This window comes from Carassius auratus, chromosome 38, assembly GCF_003368295.1.
Source record: "Carassius auratus strain Wakin chromosome 38, ASM336829v1, whole genome shotgun sequence".
NCBI classification, from domain to species: Eukaryota; Metazoa; Chordata; class Actinopteri; order Cypriniformes; family Cyprinidae; genus Carassius; species Carassius auratus.
The window spans coordinates 17,240,050-17,257,144 of NC_039280.1; the positions used below are offsets into that span (position 1 = coordinate 17,240,050).

Genomic DNA, 17,095 nt, shown 5'->3' on the forward strand with positions numbered 1-17,095 from the left:
ATTTCCCTTGTCCAATAATAAAAAAACAGATTAACGCACGTTTTCCCTTTTTAGATAAAAAGCTCTTTTAACCACGACTAGTTGAATTTATATTGATATATGTATTTTGATTAGATGTATATCGTTTTAAGAGATGCAAAAAGAGCAACAGTATGTTGGCCATATGAAATCACACATTTAAAAATAATAATAATATAAGAAGTAATAGTAATACATGGTAGACTAAATAAAAAAGAGGGCCTGGAGTTTATGTATATTCTTCTACCTGAGTAATTAATAATTCTCATTTTTGCATTTGATCATCTTCCTTGTAAAATGAAAACAATTCCAACGCTACATTTATACAAAGCGGAATCAAACGCGTTTTCATTAATAACTAATTAAAAGTAGTCTATTAGTAATCTATGTTAAATTCAATTTAAAGGTTTCAGTATATGTTCCATATCCCCCTTTAAATTACACAGTTATATATATATATATATATATATATATATATATATATATATATATATATATATATATATATATACACACATTTCATCCTTTATTTTATACGAAACCTTTTCATTATGGTTATTAATAAACAATTTATCAGCTGCTCTGCATCTGCAAATCTCCGAATGAATTCGCTTTAGTTTAACTTTCCCTGTATGTTTATCTGGCCAGAAATAGTTACTGTCGCAACTGTCGTGTATCTGTTTCAGGAAAACTTTACATTTAGTATATTCACAGTTTGTCCACATCACCACACGGGTTATTTTTTTTCTCAGATTATATTAAAGTATAAATGCTAAGCCTGTGGGGTTTGAGTGATGAGAGCTGTTCGTGATGGGTTGTTAAATGAACGTCGACCGACAGCTTACTTTACGGCAAACAAAAGGAACTCCGGGTTCAACATTCGCCACGCAGCGACACGCGAGGGAAAATACTGAATAATTAAACCATCTGATTGTGGTTTTGAAAAAGAAATAGACTAATTATCAGGCAGCCAGAGTCCTTATTTGACCTTATTACCACTGAGCTGCTAAATTAAAGCTCATCAAGGAACAGATTACAGGTGTTTATCCGGGGTTTGTCGGCTAACACTTGTGCGCAAAGCTATTCCTATGAATTAGACATACCTTTTAAAGTTTAACTGAGTAAAAAGGTGCACGAACTTCGAGACATGGATAAGGAGTCATCAGGCTCATCTAACCCAGACTCAAGAAGAGCAGGAGGCCTCGGGCTGTTTGGATCATCAGCTGGCCCTCAGTACTCAAAGACTGAGCTGGCTGGAGTGCCACGTGAGTCCACACTGCTGTCTCAATCTACACATGATTTAGTCCACGATACTGTCTCAATCTACACATGATTCAGTCCACGCTACTGTCTTAATCTACACATGATTCAGTCCACGCTACTGTCTCAATCTACACATGATTCAGTCCACGCTACTGTTTTAATCTACACATGATTCAGTCCACGCTACTGTTTCAATCTACACGTGATTCAGTCCACGCTACTGTCTTAATCTACACATGGTTCAGTCCACGCTACTGTCTCAATCTACACGTGATTCAGTCCTTTCTACTGTCTTAATCTTAATCTACACATGATTCAGTCCACGCAACCGTCTTAATCTACTCATGATTCAGTTCTCTCTACTGTCTCAATCTACACATGATTCAGTCCACGCTACTGTCTCAATCTACACGTGATTCAGTCCACGCTACTGTCTCAATTTACACATGATTCAGTCCACGCTACTGTCTCAATCTACACATGATTCAGTCCACGCTACTGTCTCAATCTACACATGATTCAGTCCACGCTACTGTCTCAATCTACACATGATTCAGTCCACGCTACTGTCTTAATCTACACATGATTCAGTCCACGCTACTGTCTCAATCTACACGTGATTCAGTCCACGCTACTGTCTCAATCTACACGTGATTCAGTCCACGCTACTGTCTCAATCTACACGTGATTCAGTCCACGCTACTGTCTTAATCTACACGTGATTCAGTCCACGCTACTGTCTCAATCTACACGTGATTCCGTCCACGCTACTGTCTTAATCTAGACCTGATTCAGTCCACGCTACTGTCTTAATCTACACATGATTCAGTCGCTTACTAAAGCTGTTTTTCTGAACAGTGACAGGCATGAGTCCCCTCTCTCCGTACCTTAATGTGGACCCCAGGTATCTCATACAGGTGAGATCTGAGGTCTGTGGTTTTAGATGAGCTTTGTTTGTAATATATGAGATTTAATGGATGTCTGTCGTGATCATGTGCTCACAGGACACAGATGAGTTCATTTTACCCACTGGAGCAAACAAAACGAGAGGACGCTTTGAACTGGCCTTCTTTACTATTGGTGGATGCTGTATCACAGGTATCCTCTCTCTTCTTCCTCACACATGCGTCATAGAGTCTCAGTGTTTGCTTTTCACATTTTCTAAAATATTACAACTGCACAGGTGCGGTATCTGGGGCTGTAAATGGACTTAGAATGGGCTTGTCTGAAACCAGAAACATGGCTTGGTCCAAACCTCGCAATGTACAGTGAGTACTGTAACTGTAGTTCTTAAAGTTTACTATTATAAACTATCTGTTTATGGACTGGCACATAAATGCTTTATCATGCTTTAGTCAATAATATTTATTTGTGTCATGTTTCATAATTATGATGATAAAGTCACAATTTCAACCTTTTATGGTTATGACTTATTGTCTCCTAATGTTGACTTTTTAAGATATTATAATAATATGAGAAAATGTAATTTTTTTAAATCATTTTAACAAGGAGAAAACCTCACTAAACAGGAAATGCCCACCATTACAGGATTGCCCTGAAAGTATGAGATAAAATGTCGAATTTCTGAGATGAAGTCGTTACAACGTAAAAAGTACAATTTAGTTACTTTTAATTCCTCACAAGTTCAGCTTTTTGTCATAAATTGATTTCTTAATTTTTTTTCTTATCTTATAATATTTTTTTTTTTTTTACTTTTTCTTAGTTTAGTATCTCAAAACCCCAACATCTGTCATTCTGCCTGTAATAATTATGATTTACTAAAGCATTTTTTTTTCATCTCTTCTGGAAATGGGCTTCTTTTCCACTAGAGATCTCTTTAATGATGTTTCGTTTTCCAATGCACTGTTGGATTGTATGACTTCTTGCACACTTGCTTGCGCTCATTAGCAGCAGAGGGCAGTGTTCACCACAGTGTGTACCATAGCTTTCACAGGAACAGAAACAGCAGAAGTGAAGTGAAACCCATACAATAATGTTATTCCGTGATGTCAGTGGAGCATGAGTCGTGAATAGGCAGATAAACCAAAACTGAGCGTTACTGGGACTCATGTTTCCTTTGGTAACTTTGTGGTGATGCACCACATTCCACCAAAACCAGAGTCAAGTGCATTTTTCTTTTGAATTTAAATTGAGATGCGGACAGTTGAGTGGTTTCATACTGGTTGTGACGTCACAATTGGAGAAAAAGATATTGTTTCAATTAATGCCAAATGCCACATTTGAAACCTCAAACCCTTAATCTGCCAGTACACTGTATATATATATATATATGTGAAATGGAAAGAATCTGAAAACAAAAAATTATAAGAAGTCAGTCCTGTTGGGGAAAAGATGTACGTACCCTTTTAAATCCAGACATGGCCAGATTGTTAATAAAGTGTTGTATAGGCCAAAAATCAATATTGTAGTACAAACCCGATTCCAAAAAATTTTTGGACACTATACAAAATGTGAATAAAAACGGAATGCAATGATGTGGAAGTTTAAAATTTCAATATTTTATTCAGAATACAACATATCATATCAAATGTTTAAACTGAGGACATGTATAATTTTAAGGTGAAAATAAGGTGATTTTAAATTTCATGTCATCAACACATCTCAAAAAAGTTGGGACAAGGCCATGTTTACCACTGTGTGGCATCCCCTCTTCTTTTTTTAAGTTTTAAGGGGAAGTCATGGCCTAATGGTTAGAGCGTCGGACTCCCAATCGAAGGGTTGTGAGTTTGAGTCTCGGGACACTTTTTTTTGGAATGTATAGCTCTCATGAAATCCAAAATAAGCCAATATTTGGCAGGACATTTTAAAATGTCTCCCTTTCAACATTTGATATGTTATCTATATTCTATTGTGAATAAAATATAAGTTTATGAGATTTGTAAATTATTCCATTCCTTTTTTACTCACAATTTGTACTGTGTCCCAACTTTTTTTGGAATCGGGTTTGACCTAACATATCTAAAACAATTGTCTGGACTGTTTTTATTGTCACGAGACCATGATTGAATGGGCCGACTGATTCAAGCTGATAGAAGAGGAATGCAGCAAAGCGTTTGTGAAGCCAAAACACGCACAACCTTGAGGTGGATGGGCTACAACAGCAGAAGACCCCACCGGGTACCACTCATCTCCACTACAAATAGGAAAAAGAGGCTACAATTTGCACAAGCTCACTAGAATTGGACAATTGAAGACTGGAAAAATGTTGCCTGGTCTGATGAGTCTGGATTTCTGTTGAGACATTCAGATGGAGTCAGAATTTGGCATAAACAGAATGAGAACATGTATCCATCATGCCTTGTTACCACTGTGCAGGCTGCTGGTGGTGGTGTAATGTTTGGGGGGATGTTTTTTTGGCACACTTTAGGCCCTTATTACCAATTGGGCATCAGCCTACCTGAGCATTGTTTCTGACCACGTCCATCCCTTTATGATCACCATGTACCCATCCTCCGATGGCTACTTCCAGCAGGATAATGCACCATGTCACAAACCTCAAATCATTTCAAATTGGTTTCTTGAACATGACAATGAGTTCACTGTACTAAAATGGCCCCCACAGTCACCAGATCTCAACCCAATAGAGCATCTTTGGGATGTGGTGGAACGGGAGCTTCGTGCCCTGGATGTGCATCCCACAAATCTCCATCAACTGCAAGATGCTATCCGATCAATATGGGTCATAACATTTCTAAAGAATGCTTTCAGCACCTTGTTGAATCAATGCCACGTAGAATTAAGGCAGTTCTGAAGGCGAAACGGGGTCAAACACAGTATTAGTATGGTGTTCCTAATTATCCTTTAGGTGAGTGAGTGTGTGAATGTGTGTGTTTGTGTATATATATATATATATATAGAGAGAGAGAGAGAACATATAATTTATTTTATTCTTTTATCAAAAGTGAAGCTGATATTGCAATATATTGTGTGTGTGTGTGTGTGCGCGCACAATTTCTTTTTACAGTTTAAATATAGTGTGGCCACTAAGCATAATATTCTTCAGTTTAAAAAACAAACAAACCTCAAGCTGATTTCAAAACTTGTGATTAGGACACAAATTTGATCCTGATGTTACAACACTTGGTTCCTCTTCTGACAATGCTTGTGTTTTTGCAGCCGTTACAGACCTGAAGAAATGATTTGGGCAACAACATTCAAGATTGTTTGATTTCTTTAATATTACACAATTTTTAGTTATCAATAAAGATTGTTGTGACAGCTGTTTTGAATCAATAGGCCAAATACATCTGTGTGTACACACCTGTGTGTCCCAAAGCATCCTGTGGTCAAGGCTGTTCACATGCACTTCTTTACGAGTTCTACAAGTACAGTGGGTCAAAGTCTGCCGCTCTACTGCTGTTTCGACAACCGTGCCGATTTATACGATGTTTGGGTGATAAAGTGTTATGATCACCCTGTCAAAAAAATGCATTTCCTTAAAGAGTGGCACAGGTCAAGGAAGTTGATATTGAACGAGTCCGCTTGAAAGTCCAGGTGCTGATTCATGTGTAATGAAGCAGAAATATGCATGTTTATCGGTTTAAAGAAAGAATTTATGGAGCCGTTTTAATTGTGTTGTTCTCAATTTCTGTATTTCATAGCTTGATGATATAGCTTTGATTATATCAAACTCTTAATCTCTTTTTCGTTCCCATTCAGGATCCTGAATATGGTGACCCGCCAAGGTGCCACATGGGCAAATACATTGGGTTCATTAGGTGAGGGGCCCAAACTCAGACTCCTTCCCCCGTCAAAATGAATCTCATCCACCTTAGTAGTCATTTGAAACCGGAGGGTATTTTTATTTTGTTGGATCTTCATTATTTTTCATCTAGAAGTCATATGATAATGATTGATTTCTAACGGTATGTGTTCAGCTCTGCTGTACAGTGCGTTTGGGGTGATCATCGAGAAAGCCAGAGGGGCAGAGGACGACCTCAACACCATCGCTGCAGGAACCCTGACTGGCGTCCTCTACAAATCTCCAGGTAGATCATATGTTTATCACATTTGGTCAGCAGACTTGAGGGGAAGATCCAGCAATGTTATGTACTTCCTTTTCTGTAGAAGACTTGTTAGAGGAGAAAAGGGGAATTGTTCAAACTGATGATGACAAAAAAAAAAGCCAAAACATTGACGTTGCAAAATGATTCAGCACATTGCCTACTCTGCTGAAAAGTCTTTGGCAGGGTTAAGTGTCAGATAAGAGTTTTGCCATCAATGCAGTTTGTGTTCGGTGATCACAAGATCAAACTTCAGTCGCCTCACGTTGCATAGTCATGTGTCACACAGGCTAGCGGATATACAAACATCTTTACAAGCTCACAGGAAATGTGCATTGATCATAATAGTGCTGTAAAAACAATTACAGCATTTACTGCCATTTTTCTGTTGTTTTGTTCTGCACATTTGGCCAGTTTCTGTTTAATATTAACAGAAAACAGATATGTAGCAGCATGTGTGCAAGGAAGAGTCTGGTTCCAGGGTTTAGAGAGACCATGCATTATTATTAATATTTAGATTCTCATTCCCGTGGACTCTGTGCGATGGGTGGGCTCTCATCGCCTCACATTCACTCGTTCATATCAAGCCTGAACTCATGGTGGGTGTGGAGTCCTCTCACTTCTCAAAGCTCTATCTCTCTTCTCCATGTTCGGCTCCTCTCTATCTGGTTTACGCCTCTGACATCTGTGAGACTGTCACTGACCAGATCTGATGGGTTCTGAACCAGAAACATTATGAGAATTACGCCTTGTGTCTTGTGAATATAAACAACAGCTTGTACTAGATCGCTTGAGGAAGGTTCTGTTTCTGGCATTGATGCTTCCATGAAGAACCTCGAACATCCATGGAACTTTCATTGCAAAAAAGGTTCTTTAGAGGGAAATACTTTTCTTTTAGGTTTTTAAAATGTTCTTCAGACTAAGAAAAAAAGGTTATTTTAGGAACTGATTACTAAAAGGTTCTACAAAAAAATCTTATTTGGATCCTTTCTTTTTAAGAGTTTAGTACTGTAAGGTTTGGATTCTCATAGTTGAGACTTTCATTGATCTTACACAATTTGGTGAGAGTGGTGAGTGCAACTTAAGGAAGAGAAGTTCATCTAGAGAAATTTAAAGGAACTGCCGATTCTTGTTTTCACTTGTTTTCCTAAAGTTCTGTTGTTTTGTTGTTGAAGGAGGTTTGCGGGGCGCAGCGCGGGGCGGGTTGGTTGGGCTGACGCTTTCTGGACTCTATGCTCTCTACAGTAACTGGCACCATCTGAAGGGAAGCTCTTCTACCCGCTACTAAAGCTTCTGTCAAGACACTCAACTAATGAATCCACACATTTTCTAAATACCAAACATGACTGTTCATATCTTTAACACAAAACCACACATTCGAGGCTTCAAATGAATGACAATCTCCTAAAAACATATCGTTTGATATTTAATATGAGCTATGTTTGAAACTATATAAAAGTTTAACATGACTATGTGATAACGCCCATTAATGTAACTGATAGATTATCAGATATGTATATATAATCTATAACTGCTTTAGTACTAAAGTCGTTGCTTGTTTTCAGTGTATGTAATACATTCAGCAGGCATGCAAAACTGCAGTCTGTAATTGAGTTTAAAATGTGTTTGAACGAAACAAAACATTATGAGTGTTTACTCAAATTCATTGCTTTATCACTTGGTAATTATGAACGAATGAAATGATGCTTGGGCACATTGCCAGCACTGTTAAAGGACACTAGAAATGTTTATCAGTTCCGTTAAAAGGTCAATAAATCTGTGCTATAAAAATGTTTCTTTCTACATTTGTGTGTTCTGCTGAGATGTTGAAATGAGGTTTATATGACCTCGAATGATTCCGTGGCATTTTATTTTTTCTGTTTAGATTCCTCTTTCTGTGAGAATAAATTGGCATTTTGTGTGTTAGGGAACAGAAACTTGAAATCAGTGCCTTTATGTACTTTTATTTATTCAGTTGACAAGGTTCAAAGCATTAGAGAGATCACTGTAAGCGATATTTTTGCGATTAATCCACATGTGTACGCGTGCAGTCCAACACTGGCAGTGCACACATTTCTGCACAGTTTATCTTTATGTACCAACATTGGTCCAATGCTAAGTGAAGGATTGGTACATGAGATGACGTTATGATGAAATTGAATTTTCAGTTACATTTTTCAACCAGTTTCACCATTTGCTCTATCTTTGTTAACAGCAGAGGCATAAGCAGTACCAGTGGTTACTATAAGAGCAATTCAATTGAAAAAGAACTATTGTGATTCTATGCTAAACATTTACCAACACTCTTGAGCCTAACACAAAGACCACACAACGAACATCCGCTGCTGTAGCCCATGACACAGCAGAGATGGTGAACTTTGGTGGATTGATTTCACACATACAGGAGATGGACTGACAGCAAGCATTGCTACACATTCGGTATCAGGCATGAGTTATCAGATTTCATGAGCTTCCAATGACACAAGTAATGCTCTAATTAGCTGGTGTTTTATATGCCACTAAAGTTTATAATATAATCACTGAAATAATAAAGTAAAATAAACGGCAAATTCCATACTAGAGTAAAATTCTATATATACACTCAGAATTGATGATGGAGGAAATCATTCTCTGCTTTAGAGCATGTTTTCCTCCATATCTGCGGGACTGAGTTTTGGAAGATTAATTAAAAAAAGCTGTAACTGTGCGTGATTAAAAGTAATATAGATTTATGGTTTTATTTCAGTTCATCCCAACCCTCACCCACTCCCACTATGCCTCCATAAGGAAAAAAAGAAAATTGTATTTGTTTTGTATGCAGCAATCTGGTCACATTACTGAAAATTAACTGCGTTAAGCCCAAAAAAAAAAGGGGGCAATAAGACAGTAATTCACATGACATGGATTCAAGTGATGGTGTTCCAAATGCCTTGCCTCCTGGACGGGACCTTTACTCCAAATCACCCTTTCAATCAAGAAGATTACTGCGAGAATGAATCTCTAAAGAGCACTGAAGAAACAAATATTGTGCAACAATCAGCGATATAATAACGCTAGAGTCAAATCTCCAAGAGCCAATGGATGTTGCATTTATATCTGTAAGAAAAGAGAAAATTGTTTTACTTCCTCTGAGGCGAAAAACGTGACTATTAAAAAAAAAAAAAAAAAAAAAGTTTATATATATATATAATTATTTTTTTTGTTTCTCACCTGTGTAACTGCTTGATGGAGCCACTTCTCTTTGTCCCCACTGAGCTTCATACAGGAAAACAGGTCACAAACTGTGGGTAGGCCTAGTCTTTCCTGGACAAACCAGAGGAAAACGTGTTATGAAGTGTATGCATATAATGTATGTGAATATGAATAATGTGTATATGTTCCTTAAAGGGACAGTTCAATCAAAAACAAAAATCCTGTCATCAATTCATGTCGTTCTATACCCCCTAATACCTTCATTTATTATTGAAATACAAAAGAAGATGATATTTTTAATGAAACTTGAGGTTTCTGTTCCTTCATTGAAAGCTCAAGAAACCAAAACAACTATCTTAAAGACTTTGTAAAAGTAATCCAATCATGAGTTTGTGTTTACCATATTTGATGTGCCCTATATGTGTTCTGATCAATGTTTATACATGAATAAAGTCTGTTTATCATCTAAATAGATTGTGTCTCTTTGGAATCTTTATGAACGTTTTGGCGCCAAAGTTTGATGGAGGGACAGAAATCTCTCAATTGTTTTTATTTGCATTTAGAAAGTCATATTGGTTTGGGCAATTGATGACAATTTTTGGTTAAACTATGCCATTAATGTGTTAATGTTGTGCTGGGCCTCACCTGTGCACTGGCCCGTTTGCGTAGAAGCCATTTGTCCTCTTCGATATCTTTGCTGTCTTGCTCCTTAGTGTTCTCGCTCTTTGGCGTCTCAGTGGTTGTGCTTATGTGCTTCATCGCTGGCAAAAGCCAGTTCTGCAAAGGCTCCTGGGTGGAGCTCTCAGAGTCTGAGGTTTTGAGGTACGGGGTCACCCAGGCAGAGAGGGACGACAGGGCAGGGGACTTGGGACTGTTGCTCGGGTGCAGCCATGCCTCTAGGATGGCTTGGACCTTCTGCTGCTGCTCCTGCTGCTGGCTGGAGGCTTTGTTTGGGGCGTTCTTATTGACAGGAACGCCATTCTTATCTCGACCCTCTTTCTTGAGGAGCCAGGCACTGAGGGCCTCTTTTCCACAGTTGTCGTCACAGACACATTGAGCGTAGCTGGCACAGGTCTCGTTGGCTTTGCAGGTGGTCTCAATAGGGATGGTCTTGTGAAGCCACATCTCGATGGCTTCTGGACTGGTGACTGGAGTGCTGGCAGCGGATGAGGGTGGAGTCTTTAGGCACTTGAGCTTTCCGAGGTTTTCGATTTCCACGGCAGTGCTGCGTGTGGCACAGCAAGAGCTGCAGTCGGACTTGGTTAGCCAATCGCTGGAGGAGAAGCTCTCGTAAAAGGGGTTGATGATCAGCTTGAAGCGGTCAGCATCTGACACCGGGCTGGTTTTATCTTGCTTGACCGGGCTTGGGCTGAACAGCCACTTGCTGAGTTCTTCTTCCTCAACAGCGTCATCCCATTTTTCCGGCTGGTCTTCCGCCTCATCAAGATTTAGGTCACTTTCCTCGATCATCTCAATCGAAAAGGTCGAGCTTCCGCTGCAGGTTCGCTCACGAACTGGCACTTTCTCTTTCAGAAGCCACGACTCCAGGTCTTGAAGCTGACCCCAAGCTTTTTGGAAGTCAAAGGCAGGTAACTCTCGCTCTTCCTATAAAGTGAAAATAAAAACCATAACTCAGTGTGCCATTTTCTAAAGACATGCATTTAAGAGAAGTAGCACTTTAGCAACAGTCAAGTGAATAATTCAACGGTTTTTAATAATAGGGTCATACATCTGCTCTTATAGCAGAATATAATCACATGATGAAAAATAAAATAAGTTTACCTGAGATTCCTTGGAAACAAGTAGCCAGTCCTGAGGGTTTGTGCTGAGGTGGTGTCCTACAGGAGCGCTGCTTACTGAACGGTTTCCCAGAAGCCACTCCGCCAGAGGCGTGTCCCATTCAGGATCGAGTTTCTATTTAAACAAGATGGGTATTTTACTTTGATTGCAAATTAACGAGCAGGAAGCCACACAAGCCATGTGTAACCTCAAAAACAAACCTGTTTCTTGCAAGAAACTGGACAGTCCTGGAGAAGCCATGGTCTCTCAGAAGAGTTTGAGGTCTCCATGTGCTGCAGCAGAGAGCAGTTATGAATTCATGTGCTTTGTGTAAGGATGCACAGGTCTATTTATTGCAATGGTATGAGCACAATACACTGTACTCTTCCCAGCTACACTGTCAAAAGTCAACTAGTCAATTTCAATTAGTCTACATCAGGCACAACAGCACTGAACAAAAGTGCAGAAAGGTCAGGATCAATTTGAACTGTTGTCAGAAGTAGTGTAATTGATGCCGCACATCAGAAATAGAACAGCATTGTTTCAGATCCAGTTTAGATAGTATTGCTGATTATACTGGGCTCTGTTTGTGTCGTACCACTGATGTCAGGTGTAGACAGTGTCAGTGTATTCAAAGAATTCAAATTTTCTAACTGTTTTAAAATTTTCATCTAATGTAAACAGTTTTGAAAACATGCTTTGATTATTTTTTTCTGTATTATAATTATAATTTTATACTACTTGATCTTGATGGAGGTTTTGGTGTAGTCAAAAGTGAATTTAAGCCATTTCAAATTCAATATATTGAGGTATGTATTGATGAAAGGATGAAAATATTGCGATTTACTGGAGTTTAAGTCCTTGCCATAGTAAAACAAAAATAAAAAAATAAAAATGCCAATTCCACAAACCTGGGTAGAAATGGTCCCAAAGGATGTGATAGCCTGGCGCAAGCTGCGTGCATCGGCTTGGAAACTCATCTCTGGGCTTTCGTCAGGAGTCAGATTGAGAGAAGAAAACCTGGGATGACAAAAGACGAGTTTTAAATCCATTATTATCCAATACACTTTCAGCATCTACACAGATATTTTTGTGGTTGAAACTTATTGTAGATTGTTTGGAGATTCACAGGGACATGTAAACAGTCATTTAACACACTGGAGCAGATGCACCAAACAAAACCATTCTAGAAAAGTCCATCAGGCTCTTACTTTTCCAGGCAGCTGGTGAGCTGAGTGGCCAGATTGTTACTGCTGGAATACTCCAGCTGATGAATGAGGATGTCAAAGCTGCCTTTGAGCTGTAAGAAACCACGAGATAACAATCATTTTAGCTTTACAGTAACTCAAGCAGAACAGTTTCAATATTCAGAGTCAATATTTAGATCACATTTCTCAGAATTAGTAAAAGTATCTGAACGGACCATTTTATTTTAGTCTTGACTGTAAGCAACGATACCAGTAAAGCTCAATTTTCCTGACTGTGTGGACAAATGATGCCAGGTACTTCTTCAAACCGAAAATGTCAAAATGCTCACCAAATGCAGCTGCTGTAGCTGCTGGTGTAAAGTTTCTCCTTTGAGCTGCTCCACCAGATCGATCTGCTCCAGCAGCCAGACTTCACGAGAGCGAAGGATCTCCAGATGTCTACTGATACAGCTGTGCAGCTGAGACTTCACCTGAGAGCAAGCAAAGGACATACGTGTGAGTCCAGACGCATCTGCCTTCGATATGAAAGAGCTCCGATGCCGAGCAGCTTTTAAAACTCCTGCTGAGGTGAATAAGACGCCCCTCCTCCTAAAACCGCTGAAGGACAGCCTGTAATGATCTGAGCTCTACAATAATAGGGTCCTCATTCTTTTAAAACAGAGAAACATTATTATACTCTGATCCTGTTTCGAGAGAATATGGGCAAAGCCAATGAGGTTTCTCAATAAAGCTTAAGTGAATGAGTGTAAATCCTTTATCCTCGCCTACAAACTATTTTCGTGACCATTTCTCAATGGTTAATACATCTGAGCTTGTTTAGCTGTGGTCTAGTAAGCCCTACTCCTTTTAGACGACCTGCATCTAAATAGTAATTATTACCTGTGCTTGTGAGCTGGGACAAATTATGTCATATCCATGGATGTTTTCTTATGTTTAGAACACAAACAAGAAAATGACATTTCATTGTGCACTAAATGAGCTTAAGCACATTACGAAGCATGTCAGTGTTCACACCCACTAGAAAAGATAAATTATGTTTATAACAAAGTCACACTAAACCGTTAATAACACAAGCATGATTTAAGAGTTAAGTATAGAAATAAAAGATTAAAAATAGGCCAGTACTTCATATCTTTGCCTTATGCCACAGAGAACATGCAGGGGCTGTATCTCACCTCTCTGGAGTTGCTCCTGAGCTGAACTTCGGCTCTGATGACCCCAGCGATGGCCTCCTCCAGCTGGGACCGGGCCTGAACGCACTGCCTGAGGGCAGCCTTCTCTCTCTGCCCCACGGACGACATGCTGCACAGACAAAAGTCAATCACTTCAATCTCTATTCTCAAGCATTGTTCTCCCGGACAGGAGCAAGATTGGAAAAGTTACCAACCAAACAGTTTTGGGATACCACTGATGTTCCAAATAATAACAACAACAACAAATATCATAACATGATTTTAAGGTTTAAGAAATAAGGTTTGTAATGACATGAGGGTATGTAAATTATTATTACTACATTTAGAAATTGTTTATGGTGGCAATATTTGTGACAGTTTCTAGCAACAAAATAAAAGAATTATAGTCTGAGAAACTGTGATAATTGGTCACATAGTTAATAACCTGCCAGCCAATTATCATTATGGAATTTTAGTAAATAGTGTGAAAACATTTCTTTAAATGTAATGTCCATTATTAAGTTTTAATTTCTATAATTAAATTCTGTTTTATAAAGCACCAATCAAAAGTTCAGATACACTTGACTGATTTTTTTTTCACACAGTCTTAAACATCTTTTGATCCAAAGGATCATGCATAACTACTGAAATATTTTTGCAGACAAATATAAATTTTGAATTAATTTCTTTAAATAAATAGCATTCTGATTCAACATTTTTTGTTGTTGTTGTTGTTTTTTTACTTAGGCATGGAAAGAAAAATGTTCTGCTTCCAGCATTTATGTGAACTCGACACAGTTCAAAATATAGTATAAAACATAACATGCATTCATTCAAACATTGTTTTTCCATTACTTTAGTGACAGTTACTATAAACTGGCATTGAAAATACTCATTAGAAATGAGTTTGACAGTGCAAAGTTTTACTGGTAGTAGAAAACCCGTATCTGTCTACTTTCCTGTGAACTCAAAGCCTCTCTGACTCAGTGTGTCAGTAATGATATGTGCCTGCCAAACCGAGAGCTACACGTGAGCTATCACACAACATACAGCTGACAGCGTCTTAAGGGCAACATTCCTAGAATCATGGAAAAAACCTGCAAAACAAAAATAACAATGTCTGGAGAAAAAAAAAAACCCAAAGTGTAACGTTACAGACCTGAGAACAGGAAGAGCTGTTTAGTGCAGCTCTCAAGCTGCATCTTACATCGGACAGTTATTATTTTAATCTTAAAAAACCTAATAACCACCAAAGGTGCGACAATATAAAAATGTTATGTGATGACAGAATTCGGACACATCTTAGAGGAGCACAAAGCCAGCCACATCTGCAGTGGACAGAACAAAAGCCCAGTCTCTCCACAGATCTAGAGCTTTCCATCCTGACCGCATGCATGGATTTCAATTACAACAACTTAAACTAACAATACACTCTTACAAATATCAAATCTCTCTGAGATTTAATAAAATGCAATATAATGCACAATAACTATGGCACTACCAAAATACAATGGTAGCATTAGATAGCAATATCAGAATACTGTAATAACATGGTAATTAAGAAAAAAATATGGTACTACCATAATGCATGTCAAAAAGAGCAGTACTTTTAATTTAGTGCACGTAATAGCCACGCATAACGTTACTACTATTTACTAAGAATGCACTGTTTGTAATCATACAACAATATAGATCCAAAAAGCCATTTCGAAATTCGGTTCCCACCTCGTCTTGTCAAGCATTGGCTATTTAACAGTCGTCGATGTAATGCAAGTGTGCCGCTTAGATCGATTGTTGTGTGTTAGATGAAAGTCTGATTGTTCTCACGGTTTTTATCCCCCTCGTCCTATAGTGACGTCACTGCAGTCGTCAGCAGTAGGCCCGGCCTCGATCTGCCTCCACTCTAGCAGACCGATTCTGCACGTACACGGGGGCCCACTCACGGGGGCGCGCGACTGACGACATGATCATGACACAACGCACTTGATGACTTTCAGAAGCGCACCCAAAACACCCCAATCTTAAATACACTGCACCCCCTGCTTGATGGCATCTTCTGCTTTACAAGGAATCAAAAAGATGAACTGAAACTTCAGTTAAATGCTTAGGTTTCTTTAAATAGTCTTAAAAATAACTGCAAAAATGCTGGTTTCAGACCTAAAAAATTAACTTATTTCAAAAGTTCACAAATTTACAAAGGCATAAGCCCCATTAGTATCAGAGTTATGTATGTAAAAATATCAAAACTAACATTAAAAGGAACATTTAATCACTGTATCTTATTTTATGGGCTTATTTAATGTTATTTCTCTAGACATAATGAATGTTATAGAGAAAATAATAACTAGTATAAACCTTACAGCATGAATGTCAGATAAACACTCCAGCAATGATGTGCATGTCAACAAATAAAAACTTATTTGAGAATGAAGCAATGTTTAGATGTTGATGCAAGTCTTCAAACTACCTCTTTGTGTTTTTATAACTTGATGACATGGTTTTTATGATTAACGTACTGTTATCTGCAATCCACTGACATCATTGAACTTGAACTACTTGCAATGACAGCAATCTAAATAATACTTGACTGATAATGTTATGCAATTTTAGAAGACATGCAAAGCAAACACTATTAAGATACGTAAAAAAAAATCGCATAAAAAGTTACGTAAAACAAAGACTAAATATCTAAAGCGGACACTGAAAAGATATCCTACAGATCGCCCGTCTGTAGCCCCCTTTATGTGTCACATCGCCGAGGACACACTGAACTGATATCAACTCATAATTTAAAAACTTGTCATTAAAACGATTCTCAGATTAAGTATACATATGTCAAGACCGTGACAATACAGAAGAAGGCGTGTTTTTTTGAAAATATAGTGAGCTCGTGCACTCTTAGCATTCCTGTCAGACATGCCAGATTAGCATTCCGACGCCGCATTAGCTAAAAGTGAAATTAATTATCTAAACAAATGTGTCATTGTAGAGACTCGATGTATACATACCTTGACTAGCTGGTAACCTTGTATGGAAACGAAGGTGATGTTAGTATGATAGGCTTCTGCGAGAAAGCAGTGCCGCGACCCCTCACGCGCTACGCTACCAGCGAGGTATTCGGCAAATCACGCGAGACCATGATCTGATCTCGCGATACTATCACGGGCTCAGATATAGTGCTTCCATCTTTGCTTCCATCTAGTGGCCTGTAAAAACCACGTATTTAGTAAGATTTTCAAAAAAATTAATCTAAATACAAAGATTTCAGAAATTTGAATATAGCTTTGCAAACATGGGGTACCTGTCTGGAGCAAGAAGAGTTTAATATGCATGTGTGGATGAACGTAATTTTGTTAATCAGTTGTTAATTAAAAAATATGCAATCTTCTACCCACTCCATTTTATTTTATTAATGACAGAAAGATAAGCAAATAAGAAA

At 38.3% G+C, this 17,095-nt stretch overlaps 2 protein-coding genes across 3 annotated transcripts; one reads left to right on the forward strand and one right to left on the reverse strand.

Annotated features, from left to right (window-relative positions):
- Window positions 1–726: 726 nt before the first annotated feature.
- Window positions 727–8,100, forward strand: timm23b (translocase of inner mitochondrial membrane 23 homolog b (yeast)). Its single transcript, XM_026224502.1, has 7 exons — window positions 727–1,283; window positions 2,140–2,198; window positions 2,286–2,379; window positions 2,465–2,549; window positions 5,962–6,020; window positions 6,180–6,290; window positions 7,481–8,100. Exons 1-7 carry the CDS (start codon window positions 1,166–1,168, stop codon window positions 7,591–7,593), a joined length of 639 nt encoding a protein of 212 aa, XP_026080287.1. The 5' UTR covers window positions 727–1,165; the 3' UTR covers window positions 7,594–8,100.
- Window positions 8,101–8,250: 150 nt separating this feature from the next.
- LOC113057250 (nuclear receptor coactivator 4) lies at window positions 8,251–16,808 on the reverse strand. 2 transcript variants are annotated; one of them, XM_026224501.1, is made up of 10 exons: window positions 16,665–16,808; window positions 13,660–13,786; window positions 12,814–12,954; window positions 12,488–12,576; window positions 12,188–12,296; window positions 11,498–11,569; window positions 11,280–11,411; window positions 10,143–11,102; window positions 9,516–9,608; window positions 8,251–9,401 (listed from the first exon to the last, which is right to left on the reverse strand). In XM_026224501.1, exons 2-10 carry the CDS (start codon window positions 13,783–13,785, stop codon window positions 9,396–9,398), a joined length of 1,728 nt encoding a protein of 575 aa, XP_026080286.1. In that variant the 5' UTR covers window position 13,786; window positions 16,665–16,808; the 3' UTR covers window positions 8,251–9,395. The 2 variants fall into 2 exon arrangements, with proteins under 2 accessions (XP_026080286.1, XP_026080285.1); XM_026224500.1 differs by lacking the exon at window positions 16,665–16,808 and adding an exon at window positions 15,382–15,538.
- Window positions 16,809–17,095: the final 287 nt, after the last annotated feature.